At 43.1% G+C, this 21,695-nt stretch overlaps 1 protein-coding gene across 7 annotated transcripts in view; it reads right to left on the reverse strand.

Moving 5' to 3' along the window:
* The window catches only part of LRBA (LPS responsive beige-like anchor protein), a 1,301,884-nt gene that overhangs the window by 1,031,678 nt on the left and 248,511 nt on the right, over positions 1–21,695 (reverse strand). For all 7 annotated transcript variants that reach the window (XM_033940548.1, XM_033940584.1, XM_033940558.1 and 4 more), the window contains exons 27-29: positions 10,287–10,414; positions 9,562–9,669; positions 4,104–4,272 (exon numbers count right to left, since the gene is read on the reverse strand). In XM_033940548.1, coding sequence (XP_033796439.1) covers positions 4,104–4,272; positions 9,562–9,669; positions 10,287–10,414 — 405 coding nt within the window. The remainder of the gene's footprint in view (positions 1–4,103; positions 4,273–9,561; positions 9,670–10,286; positions 10,415–21,695) is intronic.

A 21,695-nucleotide genomic window follows, 5' to 3' on the forward strand; every position in this document is an offset into this window, starting at 1 on the left:
TCAAGAATATGCTGCCTGCTTGTCCTGGGATAAATACTTTTTCATAGAAAAGGTGGTAGATGCCTGAAATGCCCTCCTGTGGGAAGTTGCGATAATAAAAATGGTGACAGAATTCAAGAATGCATGGGATAAAGACAGAAAGGATGGAATCCAATTAAATCCAAAACTTAATGACCTTATAACTAGAGTGAGATTTGAGACCAGCTTCAGAGATTGGGAAGACCGACCAATGCTGGGCAGACTTCTACATTTGAGTCCATTAAATGGCAAAAACAAATCAGGATCAAGGTTGGAATGGGCTTCGCCAATACCTCCAATAGTTGGGAAGTAGGACCGGTATAAGGCAGACTTCTATAGTCTGTGCACCAAAGTTAGCAGGGAGAGACACATTAATGAAGTGAAACCTGTGCAGAGTGCCAGATTCAACTCCGGCCATCTTATTGGTCAGGCTAAATGGACCATGCAGGTTTTTATCTTCTAACTATTTCTGTAAACTCCAGCTACATATACACTGGGAGCATATACTAACTCTTACCTAACTCCTATTGCTAGATTGCTAGATACTCAATTGCTGAACTTGTTATGGGGAAAAGGCCTCAGAAGCCATGGGGCAAAATTTGCACCGGAGCTATGAAGGGGAGCTTAGAACTCTCACTGGCTTCCCCTACCCCCCCCCCCCCCAATGCTTTTATCATTAGCCAGAAAAACCCCTTTGAACAGCTTATTCTTAAATTATGTTTTATAAAGTTCAGACTATGCTGGCAACTGAATGTCTATAAAAAAAATAGGAGAGCAAGCATATCTTATCTTTAGTAGTACAAGGCTTCATTGAATGGTGCTTGCTCCTCCGTGTCTTCTCTCTTCAAAAACTCTCTCCTAATGCAGACTACATTATAGTCGGATACAATCTCTACTTTACTTTGGCCAACGTGTCATGATAAATCATCATTTCATGCAGAGCCCTGAAGGAATAGTGTTGTCTGTATAAATCTCTGGTGTGCAGTTCTGGAGAACGTGCTTTCAAAGATATAGAAACTGGATGGAGTTATTCCAGAGAGCAGTTACTAAAATGGTCAGTGGTCATCATAAAGTATATGGAGACAAAGATCTCACTTTGGAAGAAAATGGAAGAGGGGAAATATGATAGAAATGTTAAATACCTCTGTGGCTTAACTGCATATGAGACAAATCTTCAATTGAAAGGATGTTCTGGAATGAGGGGGCATGGGATGAAGGTGAAATGGAGCAATTTGCTGATAATAATTATCTCTTAAATTTGGTCAGTTGGTTGATTAACTAAGGGAACAGATTTTTTTATTTACATTGATGATATGGATGTTGAAAAACTTTGTTCCTTAAATAACTGACAATTTAAAAACTTATATTTACTCAGGTTCTGTCTAATATTACATTATGTTTAAAGATTAGAAACTATTCAGAGTGACATAGTCAGGAAGGGGCATAACATTATCACCTTACTGTACAGATATCGGGGTTGCAATACTTCCTGGTCAAAGAAAGGTTCTTGCCTTAATCACATCTAGCAGAGCTCCTATGAATTCAATTTGAGATGATGGCCTCAGTGTGGCATAGTATTAACACACAGAATCAACACCAGGACATGATACAGGTAGCATTATTTCCCTACTAAAACTCTGAGATACCTGCAATAGCTGGAATTTATCTGCATGTGGTATGTACTTCCTTTAGGTCCACAGAACATAACCAATCACCTAAGCATGAAATAAATGTGCATGTACTACCTCCATTAAATGCAGATCTCTCAAATGCACATTCATTGTGGGTATCCTGAAAACTTGAATGGCTAGGTGTATCCCGAGGACTAGGTTGAAAATCTCACTCTAAACAGAGGCCAGTATGAAGGATAAAGGAGACAGACCCAAAATGTTAATTGTAAATTTGTGAATTCCTGTATATTGCAGCAGCTTCCGTGCTATATCCAATGAGAAGTAATTAAAGCTATTTTAGGATTTCAGTCAAACTTACAATATTCTATTTTTAAATAAAATGTGTACCGTATTTTCGCGGATATAACGCGCACCATTGTAAAACGCGCACAGGGGTATAGCGCGCAGAAATCACGATGATATGTACAAAAACTTTTCTATACCGCGCTCAGGCATATAACGCGCATGCTGCCCGACTCTCCTCTGGCCACCCCGACTCTCCTTTCGCCCTCCCCGACTCTCATCTGGTTGCCCCGACTCACCCTGACTTTCGGTGCACTGCCCCGACTCTCCTCTGGTTGCCCCGACTCACCCTGACTTTCGGTGCACTGCCCCGACTCTCCTCTGGTTGCCCCGACTCACCGTTCACCCGCCCTGACTTTCGGTGCACTGCCCCGCCTCTCCGTGCCTGTCCCCCTTGAAGTCCTGTCCCCCCTTGAAGGTCTGCCTGTCCCCCCTTGAAGGTCTGCCTGTCCCCCCTTGAAGTCCTGTCCCCCTTGAAGGTCTGCCTGTCCCCCTTGAAGATCTGCCTGTCCCCCCTTGAAGTCCTGTCCCCATCCTGAAAGCCTGATGCCCCCCCTCGACGTCCGATTCTTCTCCCCCCTCGGCAGGACCACTCGCACCCCCACCCCGAAGGACCGCCGACTCCCCGACAATATTGGGCCAGGAGGGAGCCCAAATCCTCCTGGCCACGGCGACCCCCTAACCCCACCCCACACTACATTACGGGCAGGAGGGATCCCAGGCCCTCCTGCCCTCGACGCAAACCCCCCTCCCCCCCAGCCGACCCGCGACCCCCCTGGCCGACCCCCACGACCCCCCCACCCCCCTTCCCCGTACCTTTGGAAGTTGGCCGGACAGACGGGAGCCAAACCCGCCTGTCCGGCAGGCAGCCAACGAAGGAATGAGGCCGGATTGGCCCATCCGTCCTAAAGCTCCGCCTACTGGTGGGGCCTAAGGCGCGTGGGCCAATCAGAATAGGCCCTGGAGCCTTAGGTCCCACCTGGGGGCGCGGCCTGAGACACATGGTCGGGTTTGGCCCATGTGCCTCAGGCCGCGCCCCCAGGTGGGACCTAAGGCTCCAGGGCCTATTCTGATTGGCCCACGCGCCTTAGGCCCCACCAGTAGGCGGAGCTTTAGGACGGATGGGCCAATCCGGCCTCATTCCTTCGTTGGCTGCCTGCCGGACAGGCGGGTTTGGCTCCCGTCTGTCCGGCCAACTTCCAAAGGTACGGGGAAGGGGGGTGGGGGGGTCGTGGGGGTCGGCCAGGGGGGTCGCGGGTCGGCTGGGGGGGCGGTCGGAGGTTCTTGGGGGGGGGGCGGTCGTTGGAGGGAGGGGGGTTTGCGTCGAGGGCAGGAGGGCCTGGGATCCCTCCTGCCCGTAATGTAGTGCGGGGTGGGGTTAGGGGGTCGCCGTGGCCAGGAGGGTTTGGGCTCCCTTCTGGCCCAACTACACAAAGTACGGGGAAGGCGGGTGGGGGTGTCGTGGGGGTCGGCCAGGGGGGTCGCGGGTCGGCTGGGGGACGGGCGGAGGTTCTTGGGGGGGGGCGGTCGTTGGGGGGAGGGGGTTTGCGTCGAGGGCAGGAGGGCCTGGGATCCCTCCTGCCCGTAATGTAGTGCGGGGTGGGGTTAGGGGGTCGCCGTGGCCAGGAGGGTTTGGGCTCCCTCCTGGCCCGATATTGTTGGGGAGTCGGCGGTCCTTCGGGGTGAGGGTGCGAGTGGTCCTGCCGGGGGGGGGGATGTATCGGACGTCGGGGAGTCGGCCGGGCAAGAGGGCTTGGGCTCCCTCTTGCTCCGATCGTGGATGCGGGTGCGGGTGGGAGCGCGTGCGAGCGGTCGTTCGGGGTGGGGGTGCGAGCGGTCCTGCTGGGGGGGTGAATCGGGCGTCGGGCGGGGTGGGAACTATGTTTAAAAACTTTTGTATACCGCGCTCAGCCATATAACGCGCGAGGGGTATGCGCGGTACGTAAAATCACGTATAACGCGCGCGTTATATCCGCGAAAATACGGTAGATAAAAATGGCTACAATTTCTACTATAGTAGAACTTATTTTAAAGAAACCATGTGTTCTAATAGTATATTTCACTACCATTTGTCAATGCTGATTAGTTTTGTTACAAACACTTAGCTCTAACCTGGAGATGCTGTATTACTTCCATTCTCTGTAGCCCTGAATGACTGGCTATGCTGAGGTCGTCTTCTCTCATTCTGTGGCTCCAGAATGTCTCTGTATTTTGACACCATAAGGACAGAAATAAAGTATACCACAGCCAGTGCTAGGAACTGAGCCTGTTTACTGTCCTCCTGCAAAGAGAAATTTCCATTTTTTACCAAGATTTGCACATCTGACAGCGTTTTGGGTTTTTTTTCTCAGTACAATCCACAGCTGTGTACAATCACCATAAAAAGAGATTAGGTTCCTACCTTGATAATATCTTTTTCAGTAGATAGGAATGGTATGCTGAATCATAGGGACATAAGAACATAAGAATTGCCACTGCTGGGTCAGACCAGTGGTCCATCGTACCCAGCAGTCTGCTCATGTGGCGGCCCTTAGGTCAAAGACCAGTGCCCTAACTGAGACTAGCCTTACCTGCGTACGTTCTGGTTCAGCAGAAACTTATCTAACTTTGTTTTGAATCCCTGGAGGGTGTTTTCCCCTATAACAGCCTCCGGATATGATAAAGACCAATGGCCATTTTAGTAACCTTTCTCTGGACCGACTCCATCCTGTCTATATCTTTTTGAAGGTGCAGCCTCTAACATTGTACATAATAATCTAAATGAGGTCTCACCAGAGTCTTATACAGGGGCATCGATATCTCCTTTTTCCTACTGGCCATACCTCTCCCTATGCTCCCTAACATCCTTCTAGTTTTTGCCGTCAACTTTTTGACCTGTTTTGCCACCTTAAGGTCATCACTCCCATCTGTGCTCGTGAGCATAATGCAGAATAGAGAATGACATGGTGGCTGTTACCCGCGGCTAGCTGCCGGTAACCGCGGGTAACCTGCCAAATCAGTAGGGGAAAAGAAAGTGCTCATCGTGGGTACGGGGACAAAGCCATCTACTGCCCCGTGGAGTGGTGAATGATCTTGTCTCCACAGTTAAGGGAGGGAATGCGCGCAGTCACCGAGCACATGCAACCCCCCTCCCTCCTTCCTACCTACCGATCGGCACATGGGATCTATTCACAGGGCAAAGGTAGGGGAGGGACATTAAGGTGGGCAGACTAGATGGGCCGTGGGCCCTTATCTGCCGTCTATTTCTATGTTTCTATGTTTCTATGATCGCCACCGCATCTATCTCCCTCCTTCCCTTCCCCTTACCTTTGTGGCGTGTTTTAATTTAATTTGTTCAAGCAGCCCGTACCTGGAGTCGCGTGCGTCTGCAGAAGCTTCTCCTCTGACACAACTTTCGGTTCCATCAGAGGAGAAGCTTTTGCAAATGCACACGACTTCAGGTTTGGGATGCTTGAACAAATTAAAATAAAATGCGCCACGAAGGTAAAGGGAAGGGAGGGAGATGCACAGACCATGCAAGGAGTGCTGAAGGGGATGGAAAGAGGGAAGGGGGTGGAAAGGGACATACGCTGAAGGGAGTGGAGGAGGGGGTGGTGGAAAGGAACAGATGCTGAAGGGAAATGGGAAAGAGAGAGTTGGAAAGAAGACAGAGATACCAGACTATGGGGGGGAGCAGAGGGAAGATGGATGCCAGACCAATGAGGGGGGGGGAAGAGAGGCACAGTAACAGAGCAAATGGAAGAGGCAGAGAGAAGGCACAGTGTGGATGGAAGGAATTGAATGAGAAGAAGATGAGGAAAAAAGAAACCAGACAACAAATGTAGAAAAAAAAAATTATATTTATTTTCTCCCTGCATTCCCTACGCTACTATATCCCTTTCAATCTGTTTCACTGTTCCCTCTCCACCACCATATCCAAGATTTCTCCCTCTCATCCTTCTCTTCCCCATGCATCTCTACCTCACTCCTCTCTATGCCCAACAATTTTCATCTTTCTTCCTTTCCCATGTGCACCATCTTTTTCCCTCTCACTCACACACTCATGCCAAACAATTCTCCCTCTCTCCCGTGACCCAAGTTCATGTCCCTCCTTTCTTCTATCCACAAGCGTCTTTTTTCCTCTTCTTTTCCCTTCCAGCTATGTGCATCTCCTCTCTCTTTTTCCTTCCATTCCACTTTATCCATGTGCACTTTCTTCCTCTCTCTTCTTTTCCTCTTCATCCATGTGCATATCTTCCCTTTTCTCTTCAGTTCTCCTTCCCTCTCCTCCATCCATGTGTATTTCCTCCTCTTTTTTCCCTTCCTCTCCAACCCATAAGAAACATATCCCTTCTCCCCTCCTCCTCCATCCATGTCCAGCATTTCTCCACACCCATCCAGCCAGCCAACCAGCCAGCCTTACCAACTCTCTACATTTCCCACATCCCTCAGTCCAACATCTTCTCTCCCCCCCCCCCAGTAAGTCAAGGGTTTCTCCTCTTCTAACCTTCCTCCTTCTTTTCACCCTACCACTGCCTGACCTGGAATCTGGATTCCACGTAGGGTCCGGCAATGGCGCTAACTTCAACGAAGAGCCTTCATGTTCACACGCTCAGACTGGCAGTATCAACAGGGCCTCACGAGCGGACAGACTCGAAGGCTCTGCGTCAGTTAAACTAGTGCCAGTGCCGGGCCTTGTATAGACTCCAGACTCCCTGACAGGCAGCAGGAGGGTGGCAGAAGACGGAGGGCTCTTCATCGCTGGAGTTAGTTTGGAGTTGCCCAGACTGTGGGGCTACTCCGGCTAACCACCCTCTCGCTGCCTGTCATTGAGCCTGGAGTCTATATAAGGCCTGGCACTAGCACTAGCTTAACTGACACAGAGCCTGCGAGTCTATTGCTTGTAAGGCCCTCTGACACAAATGTGTCAAAATGGGTGGAGCAGATAGGAACTTCCTGAGCGCGTGTTCAGCGGACAGAAGCATGCTGCTGAAGGAAGGGTGTGGGAGACCCGCCCGCGCGTATCCCCCACTGCCAGGTAAGTGAACGCTTAATGAAGTTGCACAGAAATACTTTAAAACAAACAGGAGGAAATATTATTTCACTCGAAGAATAGTTAAGCTCTGGAACTCGTTGCCAGAGGATGTAGTAAAAGCAGTTAGCATAGTTGAGTTTAAAAGAGGTTTGTACAAATTCCTGGAGGAAGCATCAATAATCTGCTATTGAGATAGACATGGGAGAAGCCACTTATTCTGGAATCAGTAGCAGAGAATGATACGGGGAGAAATTTTTCCCCGCCCCCATGGGAACTGATTTTCGCATCCATGCCCTATTCCTGCAAGCTCCATCCTCAACTGCACAAGCCTCAAACACTTTAAAATCATAAGTGTTCAAAGCTTGTGCAGATAAGGCAGAGCTTACAGGAACAGGACAGGGACAGTGACAAAATTGGCGGGGGCGGGGACAAATTGACCCCGTGTCATTCTCTAATCGGTAGCATAGAACAGTGCTAATATTTGGGTTTCTGCCAGGTACTTGTAACCTCAATTGTCCACTGTGGAAACAGGATACTGGGCTAGATTAGTGGTCTCAAACTCAAACCCTTTGCAGGGCCACATTTTGGATTTGTAGGTACTTGAAGGGCCTCAGAAAAAATAGTTAATGTCTTATTAAAGAAATGACAATTTTGCATGTGGTAAAACTCTTTATAGTTTATAAATCTTTCCTTTTGGCTAAGTCTTAATAATAATATTGTAATTTATAGCTAAAGAGACATATGATCAAGAAACTTTCATTTTACTTTTGTGATTAAGATAAACATACCGAGGGCCTCAAAATAGTACCTGGTGGGCCACATGTGGCCCCCGGGCCGCAAGTTTGAGACCACTGGGCTAGATGGACCAGTGGTCTGACTCAGTATGGCTATTATGTTCTTACTCCGTTTGTCTGAAATAAACTATCTGAGTCCATCCGCCATGCCCCCTTCCCTTATTCAAAAGTAGTCTGAAAATCCACTTTTTTGAGACAGCCTTCAATTCATAACCCTACTCCCATCAGCCCTCTGCTCACCACCATAGCTAGCAATTTAACCATTCCCTCTAAATGTAACCTCTACCCTAATTGTAAGCTTATTTGAGCAGGGCTTGTCTCCTTTGCGACTCTGTACAGTGCTGCATACATCTGGTAGCTCTCTAGAAATAATTAGTAGTAGTACTGGATTGGGAGCCAGCTTAGGTTTCTGCACAGCAACAACAACTTTGTACCCACCTCCCCTCTACAAGCTAATATGGGTGAGGTCAGGGTGACTGTTATAAGAGTTAAATGGTGCCTTTAAACATTTATACCCTTACCTTTCATTTCACAACACTACAGTTCTTTATAAATGCTCAATTTTACTAAAGTCCCATAAAGAATTGTAATGTTGTGAAAAGAAAGGTAAGAGTATAAATGTTTAAAGGATGTAATTATGAGGTATTTGATATTATGAATTCTTTTGGCAGAAAAGGAAAGCACACTTTTCAAATAGTGGTGCAGCAAAAATAATAAAGCAAAATTAGAAGAAGCCTCCTGAAACAAGTGGCGTTAAGACCCATTAACTCTTCATTTGCAAAGTCAAGGAATGGAACATGGGTCTTGAATACCACATGATATTCCTTCCTTCTAGGCAGTATATAGATTAAATTAATAAATAAATATTCCAGTTCCATCACCGCCCTTTCTATTTTTTTAGAAATTTAAAACTGTGCACATCTAGTAGAAATTAATAGTGGCAGTACATTCTTCTACTGTATCTTCTTCCTGTACCCAATATGCCCTTAAATACATGATTCAATCTACCTTGTTCAGATTCCAATGCTTCATACTGTCAGCTTGCCTACAAAATGAGTAAAAAAAAAAAATAAGGCCCAGATTCTGTAAACTGCGATGTTGTCAGCGGCTGCTGATCACAAGACAATCATAAGACAGTGCCATTTACAGATTGAATCACACCTTTGAGAAAGGCAGGCGGTGGAAATGTAGGTCAGAGTTTTCAAGGCCTAAATTTTTGGCGCCTACCTTTTAAGTGAATTGCACCTCTGAAGGTGCGATTCCAGTGCCATTTTTTAAGCTCTAGTAGGCAACTTGAATTTTCTTTGAAGTCTGCTTTTAACCCTTTCAGGACCAAGGGACATATTTGTCCCATAACTTTAAAATCCTATAAATTTTGATTGGGATAGTCTACAGTTCTAAATTTGATATGTACGGATTCCATATGATACTGCCTTTATGTAAACAAACTGGTTCCGACATTCATTCATTAGCGTCGTTGCCAGATTGACGAGAAGATTCACTTGCCACACTGTCCATAAGCCAGAAGTGTGATTTTTTTAAATAAAAATAATGATATTTCACAAAAAAAATTAATTTTTTGGCATCTGCAAGCCCTTTTTACCATAAAAATGTCGTCAAAACCACAAAAATTGGCCTATGATCCTTATGGTCCTGAAAGGGTTAAACAGCGTTTATAGAATATGGGCCTGTGTATTCATATAAAGAAAGGTGGAACAATTCACATCCCTTATTATGGCAATGGTATACATTAAAAACTCACTATATCTCTGAAGACTACAGCTCTGAGTCGGTTTATATCCATGTCCTGCAGAAGCCTGTCAAAGTCACGAACTGGAGAAATGACACCTACCACTATGTCAATCGGACCCTAGAAGAGAGAAACCACCAATTAAATACATTTTACAAGATTACACTTCTGAAAAACTGAACAGCACAATCCTTGACTGCTGTCACTTCTCCAAATTCCAATTTCAAGAAATACCTAGCTAAAATACTAATGACCAATGCTCCTTCTAAGGATTGGGTGAGTGCGTGCAAATTTTTGCTCATGTGTGTGACAAGTGCTAAAATTAATTTTTGTGTGAGCAACAAGTTCTAAAAACCAACAGTTTTCTAGATTTGCAAGTATTTTTGAGAGCAACCACGTAAAATCTGTGAACGACACTCCTAGAACATATAAGCAATTGTTCATGTGCTCAGTTTAGAGGGAACATAGCTAATGATATCTATAGTAAGGACATGGCTAGAATGAAAAAGCACAAGTTAAAAAAAAACAAACTAAGAGATTTACAAAATCTTCAAAGTTAAAGTCTGAGGAGTTTGCATATTTGAATGTTAGATTGATGGCTCTGAATAAGCAATTTAGGATTCCTGTCATAAGCCAGAATATCTTGCTTTATGCCCCATGTGCATGCTAACAGTGAAAAAAAAAATCTATAGAGCATGGAATACAGAGAACATATGATTTTTATGTTGTACACTTGCCTTTGTTGTAGATTTTCCAGTCCCAATCAAGCTCTGTGCTGCTTTCTGGCCTGTTGCACATTCCCCACCTAATTTCATCTGCAAATGATGCTGACATTCCAAGCAATTTCTTACTGCCACCGCACAAACTGTCAAATAGAAAACAAGGGTATACTGTGACTAACCCATAATGGCTCTATCATATATCTTTAACAAACCAAATTCAAATAAATCAGTTCTAGATTATTAAAGGTGATCATAGTGTCGTGCAGTGGTTAAAGCTACAGCCTCAGCTCCCTGGGGTTGTGAGTTCAAACCCACGCTGCTCCTTGTGACCCTGGGCAAGTCACTTAATCCCCCCCCCCATTGCCCCAGGTACATTAGATAGATAATGAGCCCACCAGGACAGAAAGGGAAAAATGCTTGAGTATTCATGTAAGCTGTTCTGAGCTCTCCTGGGAGAATAGTATAGAAAAATGAATAAATATTGTAAGTGTACATTTAAGTAGGACTAATCAAAAATTTAATTTCCTAAAGAGATTAAGGGAAAAAAACACCTTTGTGATGGAGAATATGATATTGGACTCCTTTCTAAATAAAAAAAAAACTACAAAATAAGTTCCTGGCCTCCAAATGTAAGCCTCCTAGGGTTGTCTCCAGTTCTCAGTAACATCTATAGGCAAGACCGAGTCCCCTAATAAGAAGGGTAGGTATTACATTTCATATTTATTCTCAGTGTTAAATTATCTTCTACTAGAAAAAGCCCATGATGAAAACAGTGCCTTAGGTGAATCTCTTTATAAAGGCAGCTAATTAGCTCAATAAACGGTAACAATTAAATTAAAGCTTAGCAAATTTCAACCTGGTTGTATTAATATAAATAGAAATTCAATCCTTAACAGAATGAGACACAAGGGATCAAGAAACCTTAAATATGATTTTATGTCAAAACCCAATGTTAAAAAATATTCAATTGCCTTGTTGCTTTCAAGAACATATTTTGAGAGCAATTACAGAAAACACATTCTATCATCCTCCTCCGATGGTCAGAATTTTTTTTGCCCAATTATGCCTCATCTAGTTGCTTCATCCATTTCCAAATAATCAAATTATAATAAAGTAATTACGGGTTCTCCACAGAAAGCAGAATAAATTAGCATGAAACATCTTTCTCAGAGTATGCATGCAAGTTCCTATGCAACTGTCTCACACCTATGGAAGGGGCCTTAGGTGCCTGAGCCAATTAGAATCTTAGGCCCCTCCCAGTGAAACCAAGGGTGCACCAGGAAGGGGAAGACCCACCATTTTGAAGAAGCGAGCCTGCTGGCAGGAGGGAGTGGACATCCCCCCTTGCCAGTCTTCTAGACAAGGTATGGGGGGTCATTCAGGCAGAAGGAAGTGGGCATCTCTCCTGCCAATTTCGGGTGTGAGGGGTATCCTCAGGCAGGAGGCAGTGGGCATCCCTCTACTAATTTTAGGTATGTGAGGGGTGTCCTCAGGCAGGAGGAAGTGGGCCTCCCTCCTGCCAATTTTGGGTATGGGAGTGGGAAAATCAGTCAGTCGGTGAGTGGAAGGGAGCGAGGGAAGAAGAGAGAGAGGAATTGGAGATCTCCTGCCGATTCAGCTATCACAGCAGGAGAATCCCCGATCAGATGAGCCATCAGGACTCCTCAAAGTCACAGTTTCAGGGAGTGTTGCCAGTTCAGCTGATCAGGGATTCCTCTGCCGCGAACAGCTGATGGCAGGCTGCAGACTACTGTTGCAATCCCCCAGCAAAAATAGGTGCCAGAAATGTAGGCCAGGGTTTTCCGGGCCCACATTTCTTGCACCTGTCTATTTATTTAAAACATTTCTAATTAATTGCACGCCCCCTATAAAAAATCAAAATCATGGTATGCATTGCATGATATTATGACTCAGTTACAACTAACAGATCCTTGGAGAATCCACCATAGGGATGATGAACAATTTACATTCTTTTCTGCCCCCCATGCCACATACTCCAGGATTGATTATTTCCTTGTCAGCACATCTATCTTAACACACATTCTTTCATCTGACATTCACTCCATAACTGTTTCAGATCATGCTGCCATTACAATAAATTGCACACATTTCTCCCTAGAACCTCGCAGTAAGCAATGGCGGTTTAATTCCTCACTCCTTGCTGAGGACCATTTTTCGGATTGCATTAGTGCTGCCATTGAAGAATTTTTCAAATTCAACATTCCCACACATACTAATTGGATTGTTACCTGGGACGCCTTTAAGGCATTTATTCGTGGCACTATTATTCAATTCTCAGCCAAACTTCATTCTTCTCAGAAAACTGCACAACGGGATCTGGAATCCCGCATTCGTTTGGCTGAGTCCATCCATATCTCTGATACATCTAATATACAAGCTCTAACTGATCTTCGCAATCTTAAATTGCAATACAACTCTCTTTTAAGCTCCTCTGCTGCCAACTCTGTTTTTGTTCAAGCATCCACATATTACGCCGACAATAATAAACTGGGTCATCTACTTGCAAACTATCTGAAAAAATCTCAAGATAAGATTACCATATCTTCTATTAAAGATGTATCTGGGCAGTTATCTACAGACTATTCCTCCATCTCTTCTGCCTTCCATGATTTTTATCAACAACTATATTCATCAGAAACCTCCCCCTCTATTCCTCAGCTTACCTCATTTTTATCTTTTCCCCATCCTTCACTCTTACCTACCGAGACATCTCCTCTCTCCTCTTCCTTCTCTGCTCAGGAACTCCAGGACGCCATTAACTCTCTAAATTCGAATAAATCACCAGGCCCCGATGGCATTACTGTTGAGTTTTACAAGGCCTTTCTTCCTACTCTGCTTCCACATTTGCTATCTTTCTTTCAGTTTCTCTGCAATCAGGGCGATTCTTCAGGCTCCTTTACAGAGGCTACCCTTATTGTGTTTCCCAAACCCGGCAAAGACCCCCAAGATGTCAAAAACTATAGACCTATCTCTCTAATTAATGTGGATGCTAAAATCTTTGCTAAAATTTTTGCTACCCGGCTCCAATCTGTTCTTCCATCTCTTATCTCCCCTGATCAATCTGGCTTTATCCATAACAGATACTCCTCCAATAATACCCGCCTTTTGTCACATATCATCCACCACACTACATCTCATCCAGACAGACTCTTGATTATGGCCCTCGATGCTGAAAAGGCCTTTGATCGCCTAGAATGGCATTTTCTTTTTCATATTCTCCGTTGGTATGGATTCCCAGATCCTTTTATTGATATGATCAAAGTTCTATATTCCCACCCGACGACTCGGATTATGATTAATGGCCGTACCTCGCAACCTTTCTATCCATCCCGTGGCACCAGACAAGGATGTCCCCTATCCCCATTACTTTTTAATCTAGCTCTGGAGCCGTTATTAGCGGCTATCAGACACGACCATAGAATTAATGGCTTCCAGTCTGACCAATTTTCAGTTAAACTCTCGGCCTATGCAGACGATATCCTGCTCTACATCACCCCGGACTCTCTTTCTCCTGTTCTTGAACAAATTAGACAGTACTCAGCCATATCTGGCTATAAGCTAAACATAACTAAATCAGAAATACTTCCACTAAATTGCATCGATGTCCAAACTGATGCAATTAACTCTGGTTTCATATGGTCCCCTACCAAAATTAAATACCTTGGTTTATTCTTTGGTCCTACTCTCGAATCCACATTGAAACTTAATTCTGATTTCATCTTCTCTATCATTCACACTTGTACTTCCAAATGGTCCCCCCTCAACCTCTCCTGGTGGGGTAGACTTTCTACAATACGAATGATGATAACTCCCAAAATAAATTATGTTCTCAGTATGCTTCCATGTCTTTTTTCTCCCTCCGTCTATTCTCGTATTGAGCGTCTCCTTTCTTCCTTCTTGTGGCACAACAAACAGCCCCGGATTGCCTTGCGTAAATTAAAGTGTCCTCGGGACCAGGGAGGTGTCAACTTCCCTAGCTTTCGGGAATACCATTATGCTTTTCTATTATCTCAAGGCTCCCTATGGTCTAATCTTTTCCTCATAAGCACACCGCCCACGTGGTTATCCTTAGAGCATTCTTTACTCGATCCGTACGTCATGCAACATGCACCTGCCATTCCTCTGCCTTCAGAGGCCAAACGCAATCCGATTTTACATAGTACTTGGCAAACACTTAACCATATTGACTCCATCTCAGAGAACAAATTAGCTGATTCATTAGCGGCACCTATTTGGCATAATCCCAAACTTAAAATTGACAATTCCGTGGTACTTTGGAAATCTTGGCAACAGCAAGGTCTCTGTACTATTGCGCATCTTATCAATGCGAATAAATGGATTACCTTCTCGGACATTATGGCAAAATTCCATATCCCTCCCACCCAATATTTTAATTGGATTCAGCTGCATCATTGTCTTACTGCGAGGTTCTCATCTCCCGCATCCTTGCATACTACTCCTGACCTCCACTCAAAGATACAACTTTTCTCTGCTTCCAAAGGTCAATCTTCAAATTGGTACAAGTATATGCAGGCAAAATCATATCCTTTCCTCATCGAATCCATCTCTAAATGGGATCCGATGTTGCAATCCCCTATTACCGAGCAATTATGGTTGGCGTTATGGCCCAGATTATTTAAATCCCTTCACTCAGCCTCTCATAGACAAACAGCTCTTTTCCTCTATCATAGAGCCTTCTGGACTCCTATTAAATCAGCCAAAATAATGAAGTCCTCAGTTAACTCTTGCTGGTCTTGCAAAGCATCTGAAGGCTCCTTGCGGCATATGCTCTATGATTGCCCCCATTTGCAGATTTTCTGGAATTCGATCTGGCACACGATTTCTAAAATTTTCTCTATCACTGATCCTTTCTCATTTGATATTTTGATTCTGGGTTCCTCGGCACTCACTGCCCATCTATCTGTGTATCATGACCGCCTTTTTACCCTTTTATTAATTCTAGCCATTCAACTTATTTTACATAATTGGAAAGATTTTACTAAATTAGATTATAACCAATGGTGGAATTCAATGTGCCTCCACAATAAATTTGAACGACATATGGCTGACCGCCATAAATCTAGAGCGACTTTTGATAAAACTTGGTCGATTCTGGCAAACATCAGCACTTAGACCCTTGACCATAAACCGGATCATTTACCTATAGTATTCTGGTTTGATCTTTCCTTTATTTTCTCTTTATTTTATTTCATACTATTTTGTCATTGTCTGCTGACGATATACAGTCACATGTGCACTGTTTTAGCGTGGACTATATTGTATCTTATCTCTCTCGATTTACTCCCTTCACTATCCCATACGAAGCTTGTTCCTCGTTCTTATAGGCTTTTATGATGTGCATACTAACATGATTGATATACTGTTTACTGTTCATTTATCTTGTTATTGCCACTTATTATGTAATTGAATATACTGGATGGGTGTCATCACCCGGTTTATAACCTGTGCTTCCTTGGAAGCTCTTCTTTTTGTACTTCAGTTTTTTTTTTTATGTTTTCCAAAAACCAATAAAAAATTTTTTGAACTGAAAAAAAAAAAAACAAACATTTCTAATTCGCTTAGACCAGTGTTTCTCAACTCGGTCCTGGAGTACTTCCTTGCCAGTCAGGTTTTCAGGATATCTACAATGAATATGCATAAACTTGATTTGCATACACTGCCTCCATTATATGCACATTTCTTTCATGCATATTCATTGTAGATATTCTGAAAACCTGACTGGTAAGGGGGTACTCCAGGACTGAGTTGAGAAACACTGGCCTACACCTAAGTGGTTTACAAAGCTAGAAACATAATAATCATATAGCCAAAACATACAAATAAGTAAACAAACATATCTAAAACATCTTCAATCGAGATCCTAGATCAAGCAAGAGAATACTTCCACAAACAAAAATTGTTTTCAATAGTTTCTTAAATTTTTGAATATCAGAAAGCAACCTCAGCTGTCATGTTAATTATTCCATAATAAAGCACATAATAAAGTGTGAATAGACCCTATGTAAGTGCTTAAGGCCGCCTAATGCCACTTCCAATGTTGGCCATGCCAGCTTTGGCGTTAGGCAGACTTAAGTGCCTACATAGGTGCAATTCTGGCACCTTTTATTTAGGCGCCTCAACCTTGCCATTTTTTGTCATTTTCAATTAATTTAGGCATCAGTAGGGTGCCTACGTTTAGGCACCAGTTTTAGAATTTCCCCCTTACTGTCTATGCCAAAATTTTGCTGGCACACCAGTGTGTCCTGGGCAAACTGGTTGAAAACCACTGTCTTAGAATGAAATTGCAATTTTTTTGTGGCTTCTTAAGACTTTAGTAGACTGATCTCCTACCATATTAGGTACCTTTTACACTGTTTAAAACTGACAAGAGAGCTGAACAAATTTTGTTAATAAAACAAATTATTGGCCAGCTGTATACTCTTGATAATCTATTAGGAAGGAATCCAATTCCACTTTTGCATCAACTGAACAATTCTTCAACATTTTAATGCTACAATCTTTTTATAAATGAGTGTGGAAATAAACTTGATGGTTAACCTTATCTTTGTATATAGCAATTTTTTTTAATATACAGCAATTTTTAATAATAATTCAAGTTTCAAGTTTCAAGTTTATTTAACTCTTGATGGATCGCCTATTACAAATATTCTAAGCGATGTACATAATATAATAAAACAACTTTAAACTTATTAAACCAATAATAACTAACATGAAAAGAAGGAAAGGGGGTGTAGTTACAATAAGGGAATGGGAAAAAGGAAAAAACAAAAGGTAGGGTAAAAATTACAAAGCACTTTTGTGAATATTAATTAAAACAAAATAAATAATTTAGAATTATTAAAGGTCGTAGGCATCCTTAAACAAATAAGATTTTAATAGTTTTTTAAAGGTTGAAATATCTTGTTCTATTCTAATGTATTGGGGAAGAGAGTTCCACCATTTTGGACCTGCGACAGTAAAGATGTCCGCTCTTCTCGTTCCGATAACTTTTAAAGAAGGGACTGATAGTAGGTTTAACTCAGATGAACGTAAAGATCTTTGGGGATTGTATGGGATCAATGATTTAGATATGAATAGTGGTTCACTAGATTTGAGGGTTTTAAAAATTAAGAACATCAATTTATACAGGATCCTATGGTTAACAGGTAACCAATGTGCATCTATCAATAAAGGTGATACGTGATCGAATTTTTTGCTGTTATAGATAAGTTTTATTGCCGTGTTTTGGACGATTTGGAGTCTCCTTTTTTCTTTTTGGGTAATGTTTAAGAATAGAGCATTACAGTAATCAATTTTTGCGATGATAAATGAATGTATTAGGATTTTTAAAGAGGAAGGATAAAGGAATTTGGCAATGGCTCTAATCTGACGTAGTTTAAAGAAACAGTTTTTGATGATAGAAGAAACATGTTCGTGGTAAGAGAGGTTTTCATCGAATATTACCCCCAAAATTTTAATTGAGGATTCCATACTGATAGGTATGTTATGGAGAAGGAATGGGTTTGTGAGAGTAAATAACTTATTGCAGAAATAAGAGAAGACCATAAGAAACAAACGAAATGACAAAGATCATGAAATAAACAATAACTGGTTCTACAGGAGACATCAGCAATAATGGAGGACTAATAAGAAAATGATTGACAATATTTAATATCACAGAAACAGGCTGAAAGTATCCATTAACACAACAGCCCAATATACTTTCGAGAAATACTTAGAGGTCCTTTTACTAAGGTACACTAACTGATTTAGCATGTGCTAACAATTAGCACATGCTAAATGAAAGGAGGCCCATAGGAATACAATGGGCATCTTAGCATTTAGTATTTCGTAAAAGGACCCCTTACTGTCTAGAAATGCGGCTGATTGTTTGAGATCATAGAAATTTTACTTCACATTATAAATGTTAACATTGCTCTGGGAGACGGCTAAGTTAGTCCTCAGGGGCCACATTCTAGCTTACACCTGTACTAGACTTCGGAGGCTTAATAAAGCGATTATTACTTTGGAAAAGGCATTGAGGGTAGCAAAGAGGGCGCAAAAGGCCTGGCCGTCGGCAGTCACTAGGGAGCAGTATTTGTGAGTGCAGGCAGCTCTTAATTCTTTACTTCACTCCTATCATAAATAAAATTTTTAGCGCTATGGCAATAAGCCAGGTAAATTGTTGGCCAAATTAGTTGATAAACATACAGGAAAGCAGCCTATTCTGGCCATACATGCCCCTGGGGGCCAGGTAGTCTCTCGCAATGAGGACATTGCTCGTGTATTACGGGACCATTTTGCTTCCCAATATGATACCACCCCTCCTTCCCCAGTTGAGATGGTGAATGACTATTTAGCTTCTTTGGGGATGCCGCGTTTGCAGAAGGCTGATATTGACCAACTTAATAGGCCTTTGCAGGCGATTGAGCTACAACGGGCAATTAAGGCCAGCAGGATTGGCACTGCTCTGGGCCCCGACAGGTTTTCTGGGGAATTCCATCGTATTTTGGAGGCTCAGCTTTGAAGTCCCTTGATTGCCTATTATAATGTCACAGTACAGGGTTCTTTTCTGCGCTTTTCTAATGAAGCCTCTATAGCTATTCTTCCCAAACTGGGCAAAGCAGCTGATCTCCCTGGCTCCTATCAGCCAATCTTGCTGATCAAGGTGGCTCTTAAGCTCTTCTCTTGTATCCTTGTGGATAGACTTCTTTCTCACAAGCCCACTCTGATCCATAGGGATCCATCAATCGGTATTGAATGTTCTTAAGATTCTGCTTGCCCTGGCTCATGAACAACATGCCGAGATTCCGACATTGTTTGTTAGTTTGGATTCGGCCAAAGCATTTGATAATGTCTCGTGGTCTTATCTTTACCAAACGTTGGATAATATAGGTGTCTCTGGGTTTTATCGTGCTACGCTTGGTTCGCTCTACGCAAACCCCATGGCTTCATTATTGGTGAATGGGACTCATTCAGAGACGTTTTCCATTTGACGGGGTACGTGTCAGAGCTGCCCCTTGTCTCCGCTGTTGTGTACTTTGAGGCAATTTGAGGAGGTTGGAGGGTTGCGTCTGGCTGGGCAGGAACTTAAAACATTGGCATTCGCTGATGATTTAATGCTCATTCTCACAAACCCTGTTCGCTCTCTTCCGGTGGCTCTCGATCTCATAGCTGAATATGGGTTCTATTCGAGTTTGGTTATTAATATGAATTAATAAGTCGCCTTACCATCCCACCCTTCTATCCGCACTCAGTGGGGAGGTGTCTTCCCCCTACAATGGGCAGATGTTTCTTTCAAGTACCTAGGCGTCTTTATCCCTTCTGATCTTTCCACTTTATATGCTATCAATGTGGGGCCTCTGCTTCAAGTTTTGTCTACTAAGTTGCGCATGTGGCAGGCATTCCCCCTCTCTCTCTTAGGCAGAGTTGCTTTACTTAATATGATTGTGATTCCCTCATGGCTCTATGTATTTGCTGCATTGTGATGAGACCAACTATATGTGTTCCATTCAACACTTTCTGTGGAGGGGTCATCGTGCCCGGCTTTCTTATCTACAGGCAACACACCTTCTTTATAAAGGGGGTTTGGGCTTGCTTAACCTTCATTATCTTACCATTGGCTGTGGCATGCACCTTATTAATGGTTAGTTTTGGGGCAAGACTGATTTTACTAACACACATTTAGAACTTTCTTGTTTTCCGAGGGATCCCTAGAAAACCATACCGACATCATCGCCAGGAAAAGCTTCTCGGCACTCTGGAAACTTCGCACCATAAAAAAATACTTCAATGACACTGCATTCCGCCTACTCGTACAATCCTCCATCCTCAGCACTCTCGACTACTGCAACATCATCTTCCTTAACACTACAAAGAAAACTACCAGGAGATTAAAAATAATCCAAAATACCGCAGTGCGCCTCATTTTCGGCCTAAAGAAATGGGAACATGTCACTCCATTCTATCACCAATTGCACTGGCTGCCAGTAGAATCTAGAGTTCTTTTTAAATTTGCATGCTTTTGTTACAAATCGGTTAACGGTTCTTCCCCAAGTTACATAAATACCCACTTCAACCTTTACTGCAACAACAGGACACCACGCAGAATTCAACTGTTCTCCTTCCCCTCGCCAAAACACTGCCTTCTCAGAAGATCCCTCGAAAGAACTTTCGCCTTCCAAGCAGCCAAGTTGAACCCATGGCTGGCCCAGATAATACTCGAGGCCCCTAATTACCTTGCCTTCAGAAAACTACTAAAAACTTACCTATTCAACAAACACGACCCCTACTTAATCCCTTCACCTCACATAACCCCGGCCCCACCCCCAACCCCTTCCCCCCACACCCGATTCCCCCTTGACCCTCTCTCCACTTCCCTTGTCTAGTCCGATCTAACCCACAATTTTCAGTTAAACCGTTATACATCTTCCTTTCATTGCAGACTACTGTAAATTGTGGTAACTTCATTGCTGACTGTTGTAAATTGTAAATTGTTGTAATTTACTGTAAAGCTACAGGTAATTTGTTTGTAAATCTGCTTGTAACATGTTGTAAATAAGCTTGCCAATGCAGATCATTTGTTAATTGTTGTAAACCGCCTAGAACTCGATGGGTATGGCGGTATATAAGAATAAAGTTATTATTATTATTAGTGCATATCTCCATTCTATTTCCTTCCCTACACCTGGGGCTTTGTATTTTTTGCTTGCCTCTCTTTAGGGTCTGGAAATGGGTGTGCCGGTTTCATGACATAAGTGACCGCGAGTCCCCTTTTCTGCCTATTAGATTTAACAGGAACTTTTTGCCTGGCATGGTGGGGAGGGGGCTTGCAGTTCATGCACTGGGAGGCAAGGGGGTTGACCTACTTGTTTCATCTGGTCCATAGGTATGGCACACTGAAATCTTTTGAACAGCTGTGTAGGGATTATGGCCTAACTGGCAGAGATAGGTTTGCATATTTGCAGATCCACCATTATGTGGTTTCCCTTCAAAAAGACAATTTGTGTAAGTAGTAGGCAGGAATTACTGTCTACAGCCTATACCTTCGGTTCTCAGATGAAAGTACCCCTCAAATTTCATCACTGTTATTTGAAGGATGAGACCCCCTTGCCTGATTATGCCAAATACCAGACCTCATGGGCCCAAGATCTCCAAGTAGCATTACCTGATGATATTATATTGACTGGTGTGACTAGATTGCTTGCTTTGAGGACATATTTGTATTTTTTGGAAATGCAGTATAAAGTGATATTTCGTTTTTATGTATCGCCCCGGAGGACTTATCGTGCTAAGTTTAAACCATCTTCAGTTTGTGACAAATGTGGTCATTTAGATTCTACTCTCCGCCATATGTTTTGGTCCTGTCCGGCCATTCAGGCCTTTTGGACCAGACTGTTTGCC

The sequence above is a fragment of the Geotrypetes seraphini genome, chromosome 1 (assembly GCF_902459505.1).
Source record: "Geotrypetes seraphini chromosome 1, aGeoSer1.1, whole genome shotgun sequence".
Taxonomy (NCBI): Eukaryota; Metazoa; Chordata; class Amphibia; order Gymnophiona; family Dermophiidae; genus Geotrypetes; species Geotrypetes seraphini.